Source organism: Bos taurus, chromosome 5 (assembly GCF_002263795.3).
Source record: "Bos taurus isolate L1 Dominette 01449 registration number 42190680 breed Hereford chromosome 5, ARS-UCD2.0, whole genome shotgun sequence".
Lineage (NCBI taxonomy): Eukaryota > Metazoa > Chordata > Mammalia > Artiodactyla > Bovidae > Bos > Bos taurus.
In genome coordinates, this window is record NC_037332.1 from 69,672,371 (window position 1) to 69,694,246 (window position 21,876).

At 44.3% G+C, this 21,876-nt stretch overlaps 1 protein-coding gene across 4 annotated transcripts in view; it reads left to right on the plus strand.

Moving 5' to 3' along the window:
- Nucleotides 1-288: 288 nt before the first annotated feature.
- TCP11L2 (t-complex 11 like 2) overlaps nt 289-21,876 on the plus strand; it is a 40,958-nt gene continuing 19,370 nt past the window's right edge. The window contains exons 1-5 of one of the 4 annotated variants that reach the window (XM_059886662.1): nt 289-393; nt 10,794-10,983; nt 14,266-14,401; nt 19,246-19,366; nt 20,840-21,060. In XM_059886662.1, the coding sequence (XP_059742645.1) occupies nt 10,827-10,983; nt 14,266-14,401; nt 19,246-19,366; nt 20,840-21,060 (635 nt within the window). In that variant the 5' untranslated portion in view covers nt 289-393; nt 10,794-10,826. Of the gene's footprint in view, nt 394-560; nt 686-10,793; nt 10,984-11,034; nt 11,778-14,265; nt 14,402-19,245; nt 19,367-20,839; nt 21,061-21,876 lie in introns of those variants that run through there. The other 3 variants (NM_001105431.1, XM_005206764.5, XM_059886663.1) reach the window with 3 other exon arrangements.

Genomic DNA, 21,876 nt, shown 5'->3' on the forward strand with positions numbered 1-21,876 from the left:
GGGTCGTAAAAGTTCGACCTGCAGCCAGGCAGCTTGCTGCATTGCTCACGATGGTGTGGGGCCCTGTAGACCAGTGGGGTCAATCCAGGGCTTCACGGGACGATCCGCGGGCGGCTCCGCCCCGCCCCCAGAATCCCGGCTCCGCTCAGCTCCCCAGCGCCCCGACTGGCCCCGCCCCCAGAGCCCCAACAGGCCCCGCCTCCAACACCAGGCGCTTGGGAGGCACGGCTGCCCCAGTTCCGTAAACACTCCTCTCCCCGCCCCTAGCAGTACACGGACTGCACCATTCTCAGCCCACGGGGGGGAACCGTTCCCTCTGGCATCCAAAATACCCCCAATCCAAGCTCTCCTGGCTCTCTTTCATTCGAAGTTGAGGCTGATGCTTTCTATAAGGTCAGATCTGTCAGAACTCTGACATCAAAGCTGAAGTGCCCTAGGTTTACCCCTCTCCTTGATGCGGTTTTCCCCCCGCTCTCCGCTTACGTGGTGGCCACTCCGTGGCTGCCTCTCTAGAGTCCCTCCTGGCCCTTTAAATACCGCGTGGGGGGGTCGGGGAGGCTGAGGGTTATTGGACTTGTGAGTTTCCAAGGTATTTGTGTGGTCCTGGGCGAGGGAACACTCAAAGACCCCTGACGAGGAATCCTTCAGTCGTCTTTCTCCTCCGCCTGTCTTCGTGCCGGAGCCGGTGTGTACCATCCCCGGGGAAGGGGTCGCGGGCTCTGAGGTGACGGGCCAGATTGGCAGAGGGGGACGCGTCACCACAGTAGCTGCCCGTCGGCCTCCCCCACTTCATCTCGGAGCTGCGTCCTGGGACCCGCGGCCAGGGGCGGTAGAGCCCGGCTTCTCGCTTCCCCACCCCCCTCCCCATATTCCTTGTTTGACCTCGAACCGCCGTCCCGCGTGGGAGCGGGGCGAGGGCACCGAGTGGCCGCGGCGGGTGTTGGGGCGGCCGCGGGCTTCGGGCCCTGGAGGGGCCGGGGTCGTGGCTGCTTGGCCTCTGTTTACCTCCCGCTGGGCCCTTGCCAGCGGCGGCGCCACGAGCGGCTTCCCACCATCCGGGCTCCGGGAGGGGGCACCTTGTAGCCCCCGACCGCTGGCCCGGCTGGGGTGGGTGAACCGAGCCGCGGTCAGGCCCGGGAGGGGCTCCGATCGTGTGTTTGGGGTTTGTTGCCGGGGTTTCCTCGGTACTCGCCTCGGCCTCCGCTGTCCCCTCCCCCAAGGGTTTGTTTTGACAGGAAACGTGCTGCTGAAGGGGAGGGGCGCCCAGGGGACGTGGGCGAGGGTTGTGCAGATGCGTTCCCGAGATGGTACCCTCAGTTACCCGGAGGAGGCGGGACATGCGGGTCAAGCCCGGGTTCGAACCCCTGAGGCCCTCCGGGGTGGTTTGTGCTTCCCAAGGCTGCTACTTTGGATGGTGCCACTCCAGGTCACAGCGATGGTTTGGGGTGGCACGTGGACGAACATGGTTAAGTGTTTTCATTAGTGTTAAGGAAAACTGTTCCGTTAAACCGAGCGATTTCACAGTGATAGAAAGTTTCCTTTCAAAGCAAATCTATTTAAATACAAAAATCTCGTCCAGATAAAGAGAAGTGTTTGCTAGAGCACAGGTGAGGATTGAGATGTGGAAACAGACGTGAAGAGAGGTCGTCAAGTGACTAAGTCTTGGGAAACATCATCTTGGATGGTTATCCTGTTACTTTGACGTTGAAGAAACTAGAGAAGCTGTCTTTGTCCCCAGTGGGCCCCTTGGGCCCCAAGATCCCCGTGGTCCCATGGTCTCCAGCCCAGTCAAAAACCTTGCTCTGTCCAACCTGCCAAATTTAATGAGGCTATGGCAGTGGTTCCCACTTTAGGGGTGCCCAGCCTGCCTTTTCCTCTTGCCTCCGGGGATTTCATCTATCATCCTGGCAGCCCCTGGAGGTTGCCTGACTTAAAGTAACCCAGGGCTGAAGATACCCAGTCGTGTATGAAGCAGCTTCAGTGCCCTTTTGTGGAGGGTTGAGGGCCCAAAGGAGGAAACAGGTACTAAAACAGGTCCACCAGAGGTGGGAGAAGTGTTTTCAAGTGTGCACAGTGCCTAGAAATCTTTCCCTGATGCTGTAATGTTATGGGTGGCATGAACATTTGCTTTTTTAAAACAATGATTGGCTTTGTTGGCATTTATCTAGCCCTTTGTTGGCTCTAATTTGATGAAGACCAGTATTCTGTAGCTGAATGAAACAGGCATCTACCTCTCTGCTCTATGGTTTTTGCTTTGCTGCGTGTGGATAACTCTTTAGCACTGCTATTGTTTAGGAGTGGTTCTAAAGCAGCACTTTGCAGAAGATGAAGATTTCCCATATCATCTGCAGGGTTTTCTTCAAAGTCCAACCTGACTCCTGTGACTCCCTACCCTTTACGACAGATATATGAATGCTTGTCCTTGCACCTGACCTTGATTGGGTCTTGAAGGATGATACCTGCTAGATGTTTCTTGAAATTTTCTCTTTTTCATGACTTAACCTTAATTGGCTGGGTTCCATTCCTCAGGGCCCTGCTGGATAATCTGAGTAATTCACTTCAAAATGCTTCTGACTCATGCTAGCTATAAGCAATTAACCCCTTTGATAATATTTGAGTTTTACAGAGGGATTTTGCAGTTCATAAAGAAAGGCTCCCTGATGGAGGATTTTCAGTCACTGTAGTGCGGTAGGTGAGAGTAATTTTGGTCAATGAACTCTTTCAGTGATGCCCTTCGTGGTATGGCACTTGAGCAGACACCCTGGGGGGAAAGTCAGCTGGTTATCACATGTGCAAGGCTCCATGTGGTGATGGATAGATCAGTTCAGCAGCATGGGAGTGGAAAGAATGAACAGTTCTCCACATTTTCTGTAGGCATCCTAGAGTGGTAAAGAGCACAAGCTTTAGGGATCCACTGCCTGGATTAGAGTTGTGCCTCTGCCACTGCTGTGAACCCTAGAGCAAATTATTTAACCTCTCTGAGCCTCAGGTTCTTCCCTCTAAAAAGAGAATAATGATGATTTTCTTTTGCTAACAAGGTTATAATGAAGATTCAAGAAGATAAAACATTTTAAGCACTTACTATAGGGGCTGAGTCATAGTAAGTACTCAATAACTGTTACCTCCAATTGTTATTTTTTGCTACCAGTTTAGCATTAGGAGGGTGGAAAGTTACAATGTGCAAGTTTCCTTAAGCGCTGGGACTGTGAGTCTTTGCTAATTTGAATTATTGGTGCTTTGGAAATGGGTTGAAATAGGCACTGGAAATTGGAGGAAGAAGACATAGCTTCTTCCTGAAAGGAGTTTAACATTTAGTGGGGAGACAGATTTGCAGAAGACTATCTTTCCATGACCACATATGGGAATATAAACAATGTGACTGAGACAGAGTAGAAAGGTAACCCAAGTTGTCTTGTGAATAGTGTGACTTAATTTGTTGATCAGTGATTCTCACTGAGCTCTTGCTCTATCCCAGGCAGCATCTAAGCTCTAAAATGACTAATAAATGGAATGAGTCGGAAACTCAAGGAAGGTCACTTTGAAGTTGTAACATTTGCTTTCAAGTCTGAATGACAACAAGGCTCCAACCACACAGAGATCAGGGAAAAGAACATCCCACTGGAAGGGAATAGCAGGTACAAGTGCTCCAAAGAAGGAAGTTTGGCATGTCAGAGTGACCCAAAGAAAGCCATTATGTTCAGAATACGAAGAATTAGGGGGAGAATGGTAACAGAATAAAGTGGACAAAGGCCAAATCACAGAAGGATTATAAACCACTGCCAAGAGACCTTGTAGGAAAAGGGGACCCACCTGGAGAAGAACACTTAAAAGGGTTTTCTTTTGCCTTTTCTGAAGGGTTCTGGACAATTTCTGGTTTTATTCACTAGGCACTGTTCAAAAAGGACATTGGGAAAGTTTGACTGTCTAGAAGAGATTTTATAATAGAGTGCTATCTAAGCTAACATAGCAGTGGGAACAATCAAGATCTACGGGATCTACGGGATAAATAAAACTATATTTATTATTTAAAATAAATAAAACTATGGGAGACTGGACTGTTCTGAATGAGACTTGAACTTTTAGTACAGTACTTCTTCTAACCTTTTACTTTGCAGTCATTTCAAACTTACAGAAAAAGTTGCAAGAACAGTACAAAGAACTACTCCCTATTGTCTACCTTTTACTCATATTCACCTATTAGCATTTTGTTCCATAGGCTTCATTGTTTTCTCTTTTTCTCTCATTTGAATCATTGGAGAGAAAGTTGCATATATCATAGGGCTTTATTCCTCAATGCATAATCACAGCATACTTATCAACTTCAGTAAATTTGACATTATAATACAGACAGTAGATTCAAGTACTGTAACTGTGTTGTCAACTGATGCAATAATGTTTGTTATAGCATTTTTTAATTTGGTACAGGATACAGTCTGGGATCATCTACTGCCCTCAGTTGTCAAGTCTCCTTTCATTATCCTCAACCTTTCTTTGTTTTTTATGACACTGACGTGTTTTAAAAATTCATAATTTCTAATAAGAATAAAATAATATTTCATATCTGTCAAGCACTTAGTAGGAGTTTAAATACATAGACTATTTCAATTACAACAATTCTATAAGGTTGATAATACTGCTGTCCCCAATTCATCAAGGGTAAGTTCCCTGTCTCCAGTCTATAAGTCTCACGAGTTGAGATAAAGAATCCAGTCCTCCTGGCTCCAGAGCCAGTGTCCTAACTGCCTTGGTGACATGTGCATGGCGACTGGTGGATCTTTGCAGTTCTGAACCGGTGCAGGATCATTTGCAGGTAGATTTTGCAAAGTAAAGTCAGTTATCTGGACGCAGCCTGAGGATCACTAGCAAATTAAAAATTGATTTCCCCCTTATATGTGGTGAAATGCAGGATGAGCCCCTTCAGGTCTCTGTAACTTGTTCCCTCTTCTCTAAAATGCCAGTGGTCATATAGCTATTCATTCCCCAATAAATATTTAAGTGCCTCATGCCTCCCAGTCATTGACCTTGGAAGGAATGATTATACTGCCTTTATTATTATAAAATGTGGAACAGTACAATGAAAAATGTGATTATTCTCTTTGAATAGTGATACACCATAGTGCTGGAGGCTTTGTTTTGGTGTTACCTCCTCTCTTCACATTGACCTTACCTTTGGCCATTGAGTAAATCCTCCCATGTGGGATGAGACGTGGTGCTCCCGGAAAGTTGTCCAGTTAGTTTGTGAGTTGCACTCGTGAAGGTTAAGTAGATCTAGTTTGTCGGTATTAGAAGCATTACATTTCTTAAAGAAACAACCTGCTTTTGTTGTCACTATTCTAAGAGAGAATCCAAAACAGCTTTAAAGGCAGTCTACTTACCCTTAATGCTTTTGAGTCAAGTAGCTTTGTCCCCAGGTGACCTATGTGGACACCTGAGACCAAGAAAGGTAAGAGCAAGTATGAAGGAACTTGCAGAAGATTATACCATGATGCGCCATTTGCTTTTGATTTTTGTATTTCAAACAAATGCAAGAGTTCTGCCCTAGGTCAACTCCCAGTCTTTGTTATCTGTAGGAGAACATGCTTTTATCACCATGGAATGAAACTGTTCTTCCCTCCAGAGTTTCTAATGCCTAAAATGATGATAATAACAACTACCGAAGCAAATAATACTAACAACAGCAAACATCTGTATCCTGTTTACTCTGTATCAGACATTGTTCCAATATACACTGCCTGAATGAAATCTCTCACCAACCCTATGAGTTAGGTATTATTAATTTGAGAATGCAGGCCATTTCTTTTGGCCTCAAAGAAGTTTCTGCTCAGATCCATGAAAACCCAGTTGTCTTGTAGAGGCTTCTACCAATTAAACAGGATTTCTGAACATTTTGACGCTTTTACATTTTATTTACATCCCCTATGCCAGAAACTCTACTTCCAGTGAATTGTTGGAAGAAAGCAAGCTGTGTATGTGCTATGCTCAATCACTTCAGTTGTGTCCAACTTTTTGCCACCCTGTGGACTGTAGCCCACCAGGCTCCTCTGTTCATGGGATTTTCCAGGCAAGAATACTGGAGTGGGTTGCCGTTCCCTCCTCTAGGATATCTTCCCAACCCAGGGATTGAACGTTCGGTTCCTGCGTCTCCTGCATTGCAGGCAGATTCTTTACCCACTGATCCAGCTGGGGAGCCTGGAAGAAAGCATAGTTGCATGTTATTGAGCATGTCTGCCATGAAACATTTGATTTCTCAGAACTTCTAGTGATGTGATGCTTCACAGAACTCTGGGTTTATATAGCATTTTAGCAGTTCCTCATAAAAGGCACCTGATAGCTGGTCCAACCCCCTCAGAAAAATGAGGTGAAGAGAGCAGATGCATTGTGGGTGAAGTCATGCAGCAAATCAACAGCAGAGTCAGGCCTCACACCCGGCACTTCTACCTCCCAACCTGGAGCTTTTCATTTTTTAAAAATCTTTGTACTTAGCTGCCTCGTTAAACACAATTAAGAAACCTATGAGGTGTGCCATTCAGCTGGAGTATAAAAATGAAATGGACAGTTTTAGCTATTAACCTAGTTCATAAATTCCAATGGATGAAAAGCTTTTATTCACTTTTACCTAGAAAAATAGCCAAAGTGAAGAGAAATGATCTCAGAGCATCATGGCACAGTTGTCACAGTTGAATGAATGAAAGAAATAATAAAGTGGAAGCAGAGCTTAAGGTATTCTAGTTTAAGAGTATGACAGGACCAGGGAATATTGAGTCCTAAGCCTCATGAGGCAGGTAGAGGTGGTAGGTTCTTTGTTCCAGGCCTTAACCTGTGCAGCAGCAGGTCTGTAAATGTGGAATATCAGTTTGCAAATGTTCTGGTTGCAATTGTACCAGATGGGATTCGGGGATTCCGATTCAGCTGACACCGAATGAATGCTTGTCACACACACTTGACGCTGATGGTGGACGAGACAGTTCCTGCCTTAGTAAGGGGAGTCAGAAGTAGCCAGGGGAGGAAAATAGCTATGAGAGTCTAAGTACTATTGGGCAGATACCGGAGATGTGCTGCAGGTGGACAGAGAAGAATGCCCTTAGCTCTGGCCGGGCGTAGAGGGAGGGCTTACCTGGTTTCCTTTCCTTGAAAACCAGCATTTTCGAGAAATGCCACCCATGAGAAGTAAAATATTGGCAAAGAGAGAAAGCCAGAGGGAAGGGCAAGCACTCCATTTTGGGACTTGGGGATTGGTGGAATTGAAAAGATTAGAGTAGACCATTTTCTTCTTCCTCTAGCCCCAGCCACACCCACACGTCCTTCTATCAGATGGGAGTTAAAGCACAAGGCTAGTTTGCCTGGGGTAAAGTAGGTAAGCCCACCACTGAGAATGCCAGGGGTCAGACCTTTCGTACCCTGTGTCCAAGGTGTTTGGTTTTGGGACTCTGGGAGTAGTGTCTCTATGGGGAAGCTTCCTGGCAGCTCCAGCACCACCCACTCCTTCCCCATCAGTCTGCAGAGGCAGCCTCTGAGTTGGTGATTTTCTGTTTGCAAAAGTGGAGGGCTGAGCAAGGGTGCATTTCTACAAGTGGCACGACTGTGGAGACTGCTTGCGTGAGGCCAAGGGCAAGTGCCCTTGACTTCTGACCTTCAGTAAGTCCCTCTTAGGCCCATCCATTTCGGTCATCACCCAAAGGATAAAAAAATAGCCCTGTTTCTCTCAGCAAAGGCTCAATCCCTCAACTTGGTCCCCAGCCTGCCTCTCCTTTCTGGTGCTTCCTCAGCAGTGCCTTGGTGTCCCCTTCCTTGTCCTCCAGCATCTGACACACAGCTTTAGGTAACTGGACTTTAGAGCCACGAGAGGATGGCCTTGCATATTTTGTTCACTGTTACTTTTCCCTGGGCTGGTGCACAGAAGGCGCTTAATACATTTGAAAGGGACCATTCGATAAAAGACAGAAATGGTATGGACCTAACAGAAGCAGAAGATATTAAGAAGAGATGGCAAGAATACATAGAAGAACTATACAAAAAAGATCTTCATGACCCAGGTAATCACGATGGTGTGATCACTCACCTAGAGCCAGACATCCTGGAATGTGAAGTCAAGTGGGCCTTAGAAAGCATCACTACGAACAAAGCTAGTGGAGGTGATGGAATTCCAGTTGAGCTATTTCAAATTCTGAAAGATGATGCTGTGAAAGTGTTGCACTCAATATGCCAGCACATTTGGAAAACTCAGCAGTGGCTCCAGGACTGGAAAAGGTCAGTTTTCACTCCAATTCCAAAGAAAGGCAATGCCAAAGAATGCTCAAACTACCACACAATTGCACTTATCTCACACACTAGTAAAGTAATGCTCAAAATTCTCCAAGCCAGACTTCAGCAATATGTGAACCGTGAACTTCCAGATGTTCAAACTGGTTTTAGAAAAGGCAGAGGAACCAGAGATCAAATTGCCAATATCCGCTGGATCATCGAAAAAGCAAGAGAGTTCCAGAAAAACATCTATTTCTGCTTTATTGACTATGCCAAAGCCTTTGACTGTGTGGATCACAATAAACTGTGGAAAATTCTGAAAGAGATGGGAATACCAGACCACCTGACCTGCTTCTTGAGAAACCTGTATGCAGATCAGGAAGCAACAGTTAGAACTGGACATGGAACAACAGACTGGTTCCAAATAGGAAAAGGAGTACGTCAAGGCTGTATATTGTCACCCTGCCTATTTAACTTCTATGCAGAGTACATCATGAGAAATGCTGGGCTGGAAGAAGCACAAGCTGGAATCAAGATTGCTGGGAGAAATATCAATAACCTCAGATATGCAGATGATACCACCCTTATGGCACAAAGTAAAGAGGAACTAAAAAGCCTCTTGATGAAAGTGAAAGTGAAAAAGTTGGCTTAAAGCTCAACATTCAGAAAACAAAGATCATGGCATCTGGTCTCATCACTTCATGGAAAATAGATGGGGAAAGAGTGGAAGCAGTGTCAGACTTTATTTTTGGGGGCTCCAAAATCACTGCAGATGGTGATTGCAGCCATGAAGTTAAAAGACGCTTACTCCTTGGAAGGAAAGTTATGACCAACCTAGATAGCATATTAAAAAGCAGAGACATTACTTTGCCAACAAAGGTCCGTCTAGTGAAGGCTATGGTTTTTTCAGTGGTCGTGTGATGTGAGAGTTGGACTGTGAAGAAAGCTGAGCGCCAAAGAATTGATGCTTTTGAACTGTGATGTTGGGGAAGACTCTTGAGAGTCCCATGGACTGCAAGGAGATCCAACCAGTCCATTCTAAAGGAGATCAGTCCTGGGTGTTCACTGGAAGGAATGATGCTAAAGCTGAAACTCCAGTACTTTGGCCACCTCATGCGAAGAGTTGACTCATTGGAAAAGACCCTGATGCTGGGTGGGATTGGGGGCAGGAGGAGAAGGGGACGACAGAGGATGAGATGGCTGGATGGCATCACCGACTCAATGGACATGAGTCTGAGTGAACTCTGGGAGTTGGTGATGGACAGGGAGGCCTGGCATGCTGGGATTCATGGGGTAACAAAGAGTCAGACACGACTGAGCGACTGAACTGACTGACTGAAGGAACTTCAGGCATTTCCAGGCATTCTATGGGTAGTTGTGGTTTCATGTTCCGACAGTTTTAAAACCTCAGAGAACCTCATTGCTGGTTCAGGTTTAAAGACACTCGATGAACTCTTACTGTCATTACTATCTATTCAGGATTTGAGGTGCCTTTCTCCTCGCGCCTGGGTTTCCCCTCAGTGTCAACTAGCACACACTCATGTATCAGGGCCAGCTCCTTCACAGGCATGGCTGAGGATCCTGGGTTCTGGCCTGAGCATCCTGCATACCCCAGGTCTCCTTTCCAGGGAATGACTGGGCCCACTGCCCTGCCCTGCCCTGGAAAGCAATCTGAGGTCCCAGAAACAGCCTTGGATGTGGAGTCCAGGGACTGGCTTTGTGGCACAGCAAGTCTCCCAGAGCCTGTTCTCCCCCAGCCTGTGAACCAGCATCTTTGTGCCTGCTTGTTCATTGGGTGGCTGTGGGTACTTGGTAAATTATCAAGTACAAACCAAAGATTGGGCCTTATACTGTATAGTGTGGCAGTTTGTGGCCACACTGCCACAAACTGGATGAGGAAAACCTATAGACTTGCCAGCCAGAGCTGTTACTTAGTAGCTCCTCTTTCTCCAGGAGACTCACGACAACTAAAGAGACTGATTTCAAAAATATTTTATGTAAAACAAAGACAGAGGAATAGTAATAGCTAACATGTGAATGCTGTGCTAAGCACTTTAATAAGATGAATCCTGTTTCATCTTCAAGCAACCCCATGAGATAAGTTTTTCAGCCCAGCTTTACTCTGGAGGGAAGAAGTTGAGTGACTTCTCCAAGGTCACCTGGCAAAAGACAGAACCAGCTTCTAACCTGGAGCCCCACACTCTTAACACTTACCCCTTACCCTCCCATGCTTCAGCAGCCCTCAGAGGAGAGGGTATGTGCTCTGTTTAAGGATCTGTTCTTGGATCTGTTCTTGCTGGGAGCTGCTCCATGTTCACACTGAGTGTGTCCCGTGGGAGCTCATACCTGTGCCTCTGGAGTCCCTTTCTGAAGGCAGTCTTGCAGGCCTAGTGACAGGCTGGCCTGGGTGCCACGGGAGGAAGGAGGTCATGTGCTGGGGGCCTTTCCAGGGCTGTGACACAGAGGACGTGGCTGTCTATGCTGGGAGAGGCACGGGCACCACTGGTGGAAGCACCGCGGAAGGCTGACACAGGGTCTGTTTGTCTGTGCAGGTGCTGTCTCTACCCACACTCCCGCGACACAAAATGCCCTTCAATGGTGAGAAGCAGTGTGTGAGCGAGGACCAGCCAAGCGATTCCGACTCTTCCCGGTTTTCTGAGAGCATGGCTTCTCTCAGTGACTATGAGTGCTCCAGGCAGAGCTTCACAAGTGACTCCTCCAGCAAATCCAGCTCTCCTGCCTGTAAGCCGACAGGGAGCACAGCCTGGGGGGTACTGTGCATGGTTCTAGACACACATGTTTGTTTTTTCTTTTAATCAATATTTTAAAAAATATTTATTTATTTATCTGGCTTGGCCAGGTCTCAGTTGCAGCCTGCAGGCCCTATTTTTAGTTGCAGCATGTGCACTCTTAGTTGTGGCATGTGGGATCTAGTTCCCTGACCTGGCCTGGGATTGAACCCAGGCCCCCTGCATTGGGAGCATGGAGTCTTACCCACTGGACCACCAGGGAAGTCTCTAGATGCATGTTTGAGTGAGAGCAAAGTCCTGACTTCCCTTCCTTTCTAGACATACTGGAATGTCACTGGAAGGGCACCCCAGCTGTCTTGTACACACTCTCAGCAATAAATAGCCACTGAATATTAAAAAGCAGAGACATTACTTTGCCAACAAAGGTCCATCTAGTGAAAGCTATGGTTTTTTCAGTAGTCATGTATGGATGTGAGAGTTGGACCATAAAGAAAGCTGAGCACCAAAGAATTGATGATTTTGAACTGTGGTGTTGGAGAAGACTCTTGAGAGTCCCTTGAACTGCAAGGATATCAAACCAGTCAATCCTAAAGGAAATCAGTCCTGTATATTCATTGGAAGGGCTGATGCTGAAACTGAAACTCCAATACTTTGGCCATCTAATGTGAAGAAGAGACTCATTGGAAAAGACCCTGATGCTGGGCAAGATTGAAGGCAGCAGGAGAAGGGGATGACAGAGGATGAGATGGTTGGATGGCATCACTGACTCGATGGACATGAGTTTGAGTAAGCTCTGGGAGTTGATGATGGACAGAGAAGCCTGGCATGCTTCCCTATGAGGCCATAGGGTCTCAGAGTCAGACAGGACTAAGCAACTGAACTGAACTGAAGTTTACAGTCTGTCTGTTTTTATTTTCGTCACTGTCTCTGATCTTTGGTTTGACTATAAATCAGGTCTTCCAACCCCACCCTGTCTTCTCTCTTACTTGGTGGAAAACTACTCCCCAAGATATTTTTTTGAGTCACATTCAAGGAAGAATTCAAATCAGTCCTTTCTGATTTACATGGAAGGAAACTTGCCCCAATTCAAGGGTCAGGCAGGAAGTGAAATAATCTAATGGGTTTCCTGCTGATTTCAAAAACTGTTGTGCAAATCACCCCAGAAAAGGGGTGCCCATGAGGAGAATTACTACACTAGGGATGTGAGAGTTAAAAGATGGCCATAGAGACGTCTTTTTCCTTTTTTGTGTGTGGACGCTAGAGATGTGCAAAGCAGTGTATTTGTCTTTTATTTATTTATTTTTTTAGCTTTTTAATTGACATTTTATATAGGAAATATAACCTCTTAAGTTGTCAGTGCAAATGCAGAGAGACGCAACTAACATTTAATATGATCAAATGCCCCCTTTGGAAAAAGCTTGTTCATCTGTATTTAAGTTAGTACATTCTCATTTTTTAAAACATGGAAAAGTAGATAGAAAAGAAAATATTGCCCTGGTAGGCTGCAGTCCATGGGGTCGCGAAGAGTCGGACACGACCGCGCGACTTCGTTTTCACTTTTCACTTTCATGCATCAGAGAAGGAAATGGCAACCCACTCCAGTGTTCTTGCCTGGAGAATCCCAGGGATGGGGGAGCCTGGTGGGCTGCCATCTCTGGGGTCGCACAGAGTCGGACACGACTGACGGGACTTAGCAGCAGCAGCAGCAATGTCACTCAAAGATGACAGCTGTGACAGTGTTTTGTCGTATTTTCGTTCTTCACATAGACATACATGTGCACATGTACTCTTTTTGCTTACTATTATAACTAAAACATTTACTCATGATAATGTATTTTTAAACATTTTTATGATTGCTAAGCTGCATGTCCGGCTCTGTGCGACCCCATAGACAGCAGCCCACCAGGCTCTCCCGTCCCTGGGATTCTCCAGGCAAGAACACTGGAGTGGGTTGCCGTTTCCTTCTCCAATGCAGGAAAGTGAAAAGTGAAAGTGAAGTCGCTCAGTCGTGTCCAACCCTCAGCAACCCCATGGACTTACTTTATCAAGTGAATGTACCATCAGTTTATTTAACTTCTGTTTATCATTGGGTATTTAGTTCATTTCCTTTTCTTTTTTTGCTTTACAAATAGTGCATTATGAACATTGCAGTGCATAAAGCCTTTCGAGGAATTCCTTTGTATATAATTGGATTCCTGGACTAAAGGGTACAGACATTTTCAAGGAGAATGTTAATGGGGAAGAGAATTGGCAAAAGAATTTGTTAGCAGCCACCCAGCTTTCAGTGCTTTTTCTCATTCTTTATACTATATACGGGGTTGACGTCTCCAGCAAGGCACCTGAGCATCCTGAAAAAGGATTTTACTAATTGTGTACCACCATTCCTTCCATTCATTCCTCCTCCTCTTCTTCCTCCTCCATCTCCCTCTTCTCCACCGTCTCCTTGTCTGCTTCTTATTTCTGAAATTATTTTAGATAGCAAAGCATTGGTGGCAGTCAGCATTATTTAAGGCAATGGTTTTTAATTAACAGAAGCTGAGAGTTCCAGGAATAATTTCAAAAAGACATGACTTACTAGAGTAATTTTTGAATAATCTTTTTCAAATAACTGAAATAATTCTTTACTCCCTATTTCCTACTGAGAAGTAGATGATCAACTTATCAGATTTATTTTAATTATCTGCGTTTATGGAATTTTTGCCATGTTCCTTACTTAAATTATCTTGTTTAATCACTTCAGGACAGTCCTTCGAGCAGGTTAAGTTATGCTTCAGTGAGGTCAAATGGTAACCACCAATTAGCAAAACTTAGAATTGTGCTATATTGCATATACTTTTAGATATTATAGTTTTAAAAAATCAGTTAGTTCATATTAAATTAATGTTTAAATTAATGTTATGAATTACAGTATAAAAAGTAGTCATCAGTTTCCTGTAGAGTACATGTAATAGATGCAGATAGTAGTATGTGCTGAAAAATGAAGTGATTTAATTTTTAAAAGTAACTTGTAATAGCCTATATTAATAAAAAATTTCTAAGAAACATTTGACAGTTTATTATCAATACAGTAACTGAAGCTATCAAAGGAATTAAAAAATTTTTGAAGCCGTAAGTATCAAGCATGGAAATCTACCCGCTTTAGTATTCATTCTTCTTACTTGTAAAACCTTGAAAATAATACTCTGGAGTAGCTTAAATCTTGTGTGCATCAGAACGTGTCACTAGTTGGCAACTCCTCTTCCACAGCATTAACTGGTTTTTGTTTTCTTTTCAGCAACGAGCCCTCCCAGGGTTGTGACATTTGATGAAGTGATGGCTGCAGCAAGGAACTTGTCAAACATGACTCTTGCTCACGAGATAGCTGTAAATGAGAACTTTCAACTGAAACAGGATGCCCTCCCCGAGAGCAGGTAACCTGGAGGCATCTGTTGTGCATGAACTGTGCTGCAGACTCTGTGTGTGTGTGTATGTGTGTGTTCTGCAAACCCAAATATTCACACTGATTCCTAGACAGTCTCGTATAATGTCTACTGGGAGTTAACAGTACAGTAAGCCCCTACATGTGAACCTTCAAGTTGCAGACTTTCAAAGATACGAATGTGCCCCTGTATGCCAGCTGTTGGACTGTGCTACTGTACTTTTAAAGGTACAATACTGTAAGATTAAAAATGGTTTCTTTTTTGTGTGTGCTTGTTTTGTGTGTATTACTTGTGTGCAAAGTATTATAAAACTATTACAATATAGTACTCTAGTACACTATAGCCAATTGTGTGAGTTGGGTACCTAGTCTAACTTTGTTGGTGCAGGCATGCTAAGTCGCTTCAGTCATGTCTGACTCTTTGCAGTCTCATGGAGTATAGCCCACCAGGCTCCTCTGTCCATGGGATTCTCCAGGCAAGAATACTGGAGCAGGCTGCCATGCAAACAAATCAGACTTATGGATGTGCTCTCAGAATGGAACTCATTCATATATAGGGGACTTACTATATTTAGTTCTCTAACAAGGTCTTTTATTTGTTTTTAAAACCATTCTTTTAGGGTATATGTCACTCACAGAGTTTTAGAATTCAGTTTATATGTCACTTCCTGAGCAAAGCTTTTCCTGACATTCCTGAGCCCACTAGATTACATGAAATTACCTTCTAAAGACTCCTGTAGCCCCCTCTCCCTCTGTTAAGGTGTCTTATAATTTTAGGCTCGATGTCTGTCTTTTCCACTGGACCCAAAGCCCTGTTAATGGAGAAACTATGTCTATATTGTTTGCTCTGTTCTTATTGCCCAGCAGAGTGCCTGACACACAGTACATGCTCAAGAAATATTTTCAGCCTGACTTATTAAAAACTGATATTCAGGTTGTAAAAGACAAATGAATGCAGCTGAGCTGCCAGAGTGATGAGTCTATCTAGAAGCCTCTGGAGGTAGGAATCACGACAGCATAGGTACCCCTGGTTAACGTCATGCCCAAGGGATCTCTAGTTAGAGCCATGTCCTTATACCCCACCTCAGTCTTTCCAGTTTTGGTGGTTCACAAGTCCCTGGGATAAAGAGAAGAAAAGGCTTGCAGCCATGACTGCAGGCAAATAAGCTTTAGAGGCAAAATAGGCCCATGGATAACCACACTGAATCTGAAAGCTCACAGTGCCATTTATAAACCAGGAGGCATTCTCTCCATCAGTGAAGACAACATATAATATTTGATTCCATTCAGCAAGTTTTTGTTTTAAAGCAGGAAAAGAGTAAATATAGTAATTTTCCTGTTTAAAAATATGGGTCATAGTTCTCCTCCTGGGGATGTTGTTCATAATAATCATGAATACTTTTTAAGATTACTGGCCAAAGTAGGTGTATCTGTTTGGTTTTCTATGGTGACCGCATTTCACTACGATCCTTTTTACCAGCTCTGCTGCTCTACCCCCAGGCCAAGTCACCATCATCTCTGACCTGGATTCTTTCTACCCTTGCTGATTTCCCAGTCTTCATCCTTAGCTCCTGGAAGTCCATCCTCCACATACACAGTCAGCCACAGTGATCTTTCTAGAGGGTAAATCAGATTAAATCGTGGTTCTGCTTAAAACCCTTCAGTGGTTCTATCACACTTAGAATAAATATTCCAACTCTATAGTATGACTAGCAAGGCCCTCCTTCACCAACCATGCCTCTTATTCCTTCCTTTCTGCTTATTTCAGCCACACTGGCTTCTTTGCTGATCCTGCGGCATACCAGCTTGATCCTATCCCGAGGATTTTTTTCCGTCTTCCTTCTTTTTTAATGTGTTTCCCATAGGTCTTTACCAGCTGCTTTCTTTTCCCCATTCGTGTCTTGGCTCTAAGGTCACTCACTGTCTTAGAGAAGCTTTCTTCTACTGCCCCATCAAATGGGCACCCTCTTCATCACTGTGGACCACATGGTCTTCCTCTGCCTTCCTCATGGCTCTGAAATTGTCTTACTCACAGTCGATGTGTTTTTTGTCTTTCTGTCTCTGCCAACATATAAGCTTTTTGAGAGCAGATTCTTTTCGAAACACCCCAGTGCCTGAAACAGGGCCTACCACATATTGAATTTTGAATAAACATTTATTGACTAATAAAAATGAATTTTTAAATTTAAAATGAGTATGATTTATGAAGTGCAGCAAAAGACAAATTGGGAATATTTGCTTTAAATTCATAAGTTGCAAATACAGACTGAATGAGGGCCCTTTAGAATCAGACAGACCTTAGGGTTTGAATCCTGGCTCTGCTGAGACTGTATCTGAGCCTCACGTTCTCTACAATACTCACTCTGAATGCATGCTCCTGGGCATGTAAGTGCCTTGCACATGGGTATTTTGATACTGTGTGAGATAGGAATTCCCCTTCTCTTCATTTTCTGCCATGGCTAGAAAATGTGAGCAAGAGAAACAGCACACAGGATCAGGACACATTATCTTTGTTTAAAAGTGAAATAGCATAGCATTAGCTGTTGATTTTTCAGATGACTCTCCACAGTGGCCAAGTTGATACTATTTTTTTTTTCATCAAAGCATCATCCTTTATTACTTGTGATAAATGAGACAGGCAATTGCTCTCAAAGCACTGTCTCCTTTACTGTTTAAAAAATGGCTGACTCTCATATTTTACCAAGTATTTTCTTAGGGAGAAACCCTTGGTAAAATAAGTCAGATTTCTGATACTGGGTAGGAATGCTTATAAATGATTTGATTGATCTCATCACTACCCACCCAAAATTAGAAATCTAAGAAGTTTGGAAAACGTAAACTCTGACATCCTTCAAGGAGCTATAAAGTTGTGTTAGCTCATTCCTGCTTGGTCCATTCAAGCCAAGTACCTGAGGCTTGTAAAGTCAAGAGCAAACATCCATTCCTGCAATGTTTGCCTTTCTAATTGTTCTTTAATTGCTTGACAGCGTTTCAGACATTGGGAATGGCATTTATGTTGAATAAATCTACTCAGGCAACTAGACTAACTTTTAACATTTAAAGTGGCTCAGTAGAGTATAGTATTTGCAGTTACAAAAACAGTTTTAAGTCACGCTTCTCAGAAAGCTAGTTTTTATATCTAACATTATTGTATATTTTAGCTATTTGAGCTTTAAAAAGAAAATTTAAGTGACATGCTTAACTGTCAAATTATCAATTCATTCACCATGCATTCAGTAAACCTTCAGTAAATACCAAGCACTACGCTAGGCATGGTTGCAGGTACCTAGAAGAAGTGGCCTCTGTCTGAGAGAGGTGCATAGCCCCGTGAGGGGTAGAAACTTGAAGTGATTACAGTTCAGGGAAATATGTGCTTTTCTAAAAGCAGTTTCAAAATGGTATAGGAGTTCAGTAGGGATGTGTATTTTAACGTGCACCTATTTTGGGGCATTGACATTGACAGGATAAAGCAAGGTGGCCACCTATTCTATTGTGAAGCTTTCCTAGGAAGGCTCCTATTTCAGCAGTGTGGTCTGGCCAACTTTAAATGGGACATCTAAGCTGGAGCTGGCAGGCATTCAAATGCATGTCTCCTTGGGGCCAATCTGTTCTGTTCCATGCCACGAAACATCCGCTATTAAGGAAAGAACAACTTGGGCACCTCATCCTAAAAACCTAGACCAGGTCTGAAGACCTGTGTAGACGACTAGCTGTGGGAACTTCCCTGGTGGTCTGGTGGTTGAGATTCTGCTGCCAATGCAGGAGTCACAGGTTTGATTCCTGGTCTGGGAATTAACATCCCACATACTGTGCAGTGGGGCCAAAGTATTAAAAAAAAAAAAAAAAAAAGGGTGGATGGGTGAAATAAGGTATCTCCTTAGGACAGAATTTTATTTATTTTTGTTTTTGGCTGCACCAGGTGTTGCTTTTACATGGGCGTTCTCTAGTTGCCATGCGTGGGCTTCTCATTGTGGAGCACAAGCTCTAGATGCAGGCTTCAGTAGTTGTGGCACACAAGGTCAATAGTTGTGGCTCCAGGCTTAGTTGCTCCATGACATGTGGAATCTTCCCAGACCAGGGATCAAACCTGTGTCTGCTGCCTTGACAGGCAGATTCTTATCCACTGTGCCACCAGGGAAGTCCTAGGACAGAATTTTATGAACTTGTCGAAAGCTATAGGAAGGAAGCACTTAAAAAATTTAGGGGATAATTATGTCTGCTCAGCCAATATGGGCTCATGATGAACTTAAGGAAAGCTGCAAAAAATAACTGAGCAGAAGTGGGAGGAGCTAAAACCCAGCAAAGGATGTGGTGGTCACTATTTAAATATTATTGTCATATTTTAAAAATGTTTTCATACTAATCGCCAGTCCAGGTTCGATGCAGGATATAGGATGCTTGGGGCTGGTGCACTGGGATGACCCAGAGGGATGGTACGGGGAGGGAGGCGGGAAGGGGGTTCAGGATGGGGAACACGTGTACATTCGTGGTGGATTCATGTTGATGTGTGGCAAAACCAATACAATATTGTAAAGTAATTAGCCTCCAATTAAAATAAAAAAATTTAAATTAAAAAAAAATTTAAGGGAGACACTTAAGACAGAATATTCAATGAAATAAGTATATACTATTGTACAGACCACTACTAAAAAAATTGTATTAAGACCATTCATTGAAATATGTCAAATATGTCAAAAGATTAATAATAGAATTATGAGCAGTTTTTATTCTCTGTTTTTCTGCATTTCCTAAGATTTCTACAATGTGCATATTTCTTTTATAATTAGGAAAAATAGTGCTTATGTAAAAAAAAAGTGATTCATTTCATTCCCATAGCTTGGCTGGTCGAGTGAGGCACATTGTCCATCAGGCCTTCTGGGATGTCTTGGAATCAGAACTGAATGCTGAGCCTCCCGAGTATGAACACGCCATCAAACTGTTTGAAGAAATCAGAGAGGCAAGTTGATGTTGTCTGTATTCATTAGTAATCCTCTGACTCCACCCCACCCCAGAGGCTGTTTTTCTGCTCTCTAAAGAGTATTGGAGGCTTCTTTTGAAACACTGAGCCAGTTCAATCACTGGAAGAGTTTTTGCCTGCATCTCTGAGAGGAGGATGGAGACGGGGAACAAGCCCTCAACAGGAACACAGGCCCGTGCTTAGCTGGTAAGGCGGCGGCTGTGGTACTTCAGAGCACAGAGCCCAGGTTAGATAGGTCAGCTTTAGTGATCTGCTTCTGCTTTCTCCTAAGTCTCAGTCTCCTGAGTGAGTAAAGTGAAAGTCGCTCAGTCGTGTCCGACTCTTTGCGACCCCATGAACTATACAGCCCGTGGAATTTCCTAGGCCAGAATACTGGAATGGATAGCCTTTCCCTTCTCCAGGGGATCTTCCCAACCCAGGGATCGAGCTCAGGTTTCTTGCCTTGCAGGCAGAGTCTTTACCATCTGAGACACAAGGGAAGCCGGAGTCTCCTGAGTAGTTGCAAGAATTAAATCAAATGACAGTCATAGCTAACATTTCACAAGACACTTGCTCTGTGCTAAGCACTAGAGTATTCATTTATTCCTTACCATAATGCTGTGAGGTAGTTATGCCTGTTACTATTTTATATAAAGAAACTGAGTTACCTGACTCATCCAAGGTCACACAGCTTTGAGGGGCAGAAGGTATTTGAACTGAGGCACTCCTGCTCAGAGATCATGCTCCTAACCACATGCTGTGTGTATAAGTACAGTGTCTGCTGTGTCGTGAATAGGTTGCTCGCATAATATATAATGTGCGTGCATGCATGCTAAGTTGCTTTAGTTGTGTCCTACTCTTTACAACCTTATGGACTGTAGTCCACCAGGCTCCTCTGTCCACGAGATTATCCAGGCAAGAATGCAGAAGTGGGTTGCCATGCCTCCCTCTAGGGATCTTTCCAACTCAGGGTCGAATCCCTGTCTCTTACATTCCCTGCATTGTCAGGAGGGTTCTTCACCGCTAGTGCCATCTGGGAAGCCCATAATATATATTTCACATATAGATATACTGTATTATACTAATGGGGCCCATGGGGCTGTTACTATTTGCCCTTCTTTAAAAGGTTCTTTTGGATCCCTGATCTGCAACTTTTTCTTTCTTTGCATGATTTCTCTGTAAACTTTTAAAAATTCTTTCAATACTATTGCTTCCCTACCAGTTATTTTCATTATGATGGTGTTAGTAACTTCCCACAGGAGGGAGGGGAAGGCTTTCATTCAGAAGATAGAGCTTTCTTTTTAGGACAGGACCCTGTCATGCTTCTCTGATCCACCACCAAGTCGGGGCAAACTTCCATGATATCCAGGGCATTCAAATACTGAGGGCAGGGAGCTTGGTCATCTAGACACTGAAATTTAAAAAATGACAGCCTTTCTTCATGTAATGATGTTGTTCATTCTCCCTGTGCAGATTCTCCTCTCTTTCCTGACTCCTGGTGGCAACAGGCTTCGCAACCAGATTTGTGAAGTTTTAGACACAGACCTCATTAGGCAGCAGGCTGAGCACAGTGCTGTTGACATCCAAGGCCTGGCCAACTACGTCATCAGTACCATGGGAAAGCTGTGCGCCCCCGTGCGAGACGACGACATCCGAGAGCTGAAGGCGACCAGCAACATCGTGGAGGTGCTGAGGTTAGTGCTGGCTGCTTGCATTTTCTTAAGGTACCTTTGAGTGCATTCAGAAGGGAAATGTGGGAATTGAGGAGCACAGAATAGTAACTGGTCTCCCAAAGGAACCCTTAACCCTAGGGAAAAAACTGACTAAGCAAGGGGTCAATCATTTATTGTGTGCGTGGAACTTTCACATAGAATGAGCAAATGAGGGTGTTAGTTGGCAGTGCTGGGCCCTAGAGATGCAGTGATGAAAGGGGCAGATATGATCTCTGACCCCAGGGAGTTTACAATTTAATGGGGAGACAACCCTGAACAAGGAATTACAGTTGTGATAAAGCGCTGTGGGAGGGGAAGTAGAGAGGATTAATAGGGCCCCCAGCAGAGGCACCTAATCTCGGCAAGGATACAGGAAGCCTTGATTAGGTAGGGTATTGGGGCTGCTTTGACATGTAAACCTTGAATTCTTAGTGATTTAAATACTAAAAGTTTGTTTTTCACTCACGCCACAGTCTGAGTCAGGGATTCTTGGTCAGGCAGCCTTTCAAGCACCATACAGGGACCCAGTCTCCTTCTCTCCTTGGCTCCACCCAGGTCTTTGGAGTCCTTTACACTCAGCTGGTGAATGGGGAAGAGATCACGAGGAAGGCATGCTGCTGCTGCTTAGTCGCTCAGTGTGACCCCATGAACTGTAGCCCACCAGGCTCTTCTGTCCATGGGATTTTCCAGGCAAGATTACTGGAGTGGGTAGCCATTCCCTTCTCTAGGTGGTCTTCCCAACCCAAGGATTGAACACACTGAGCCACCTGGGAAGCCCTGAGGAAGGCATATTAAATG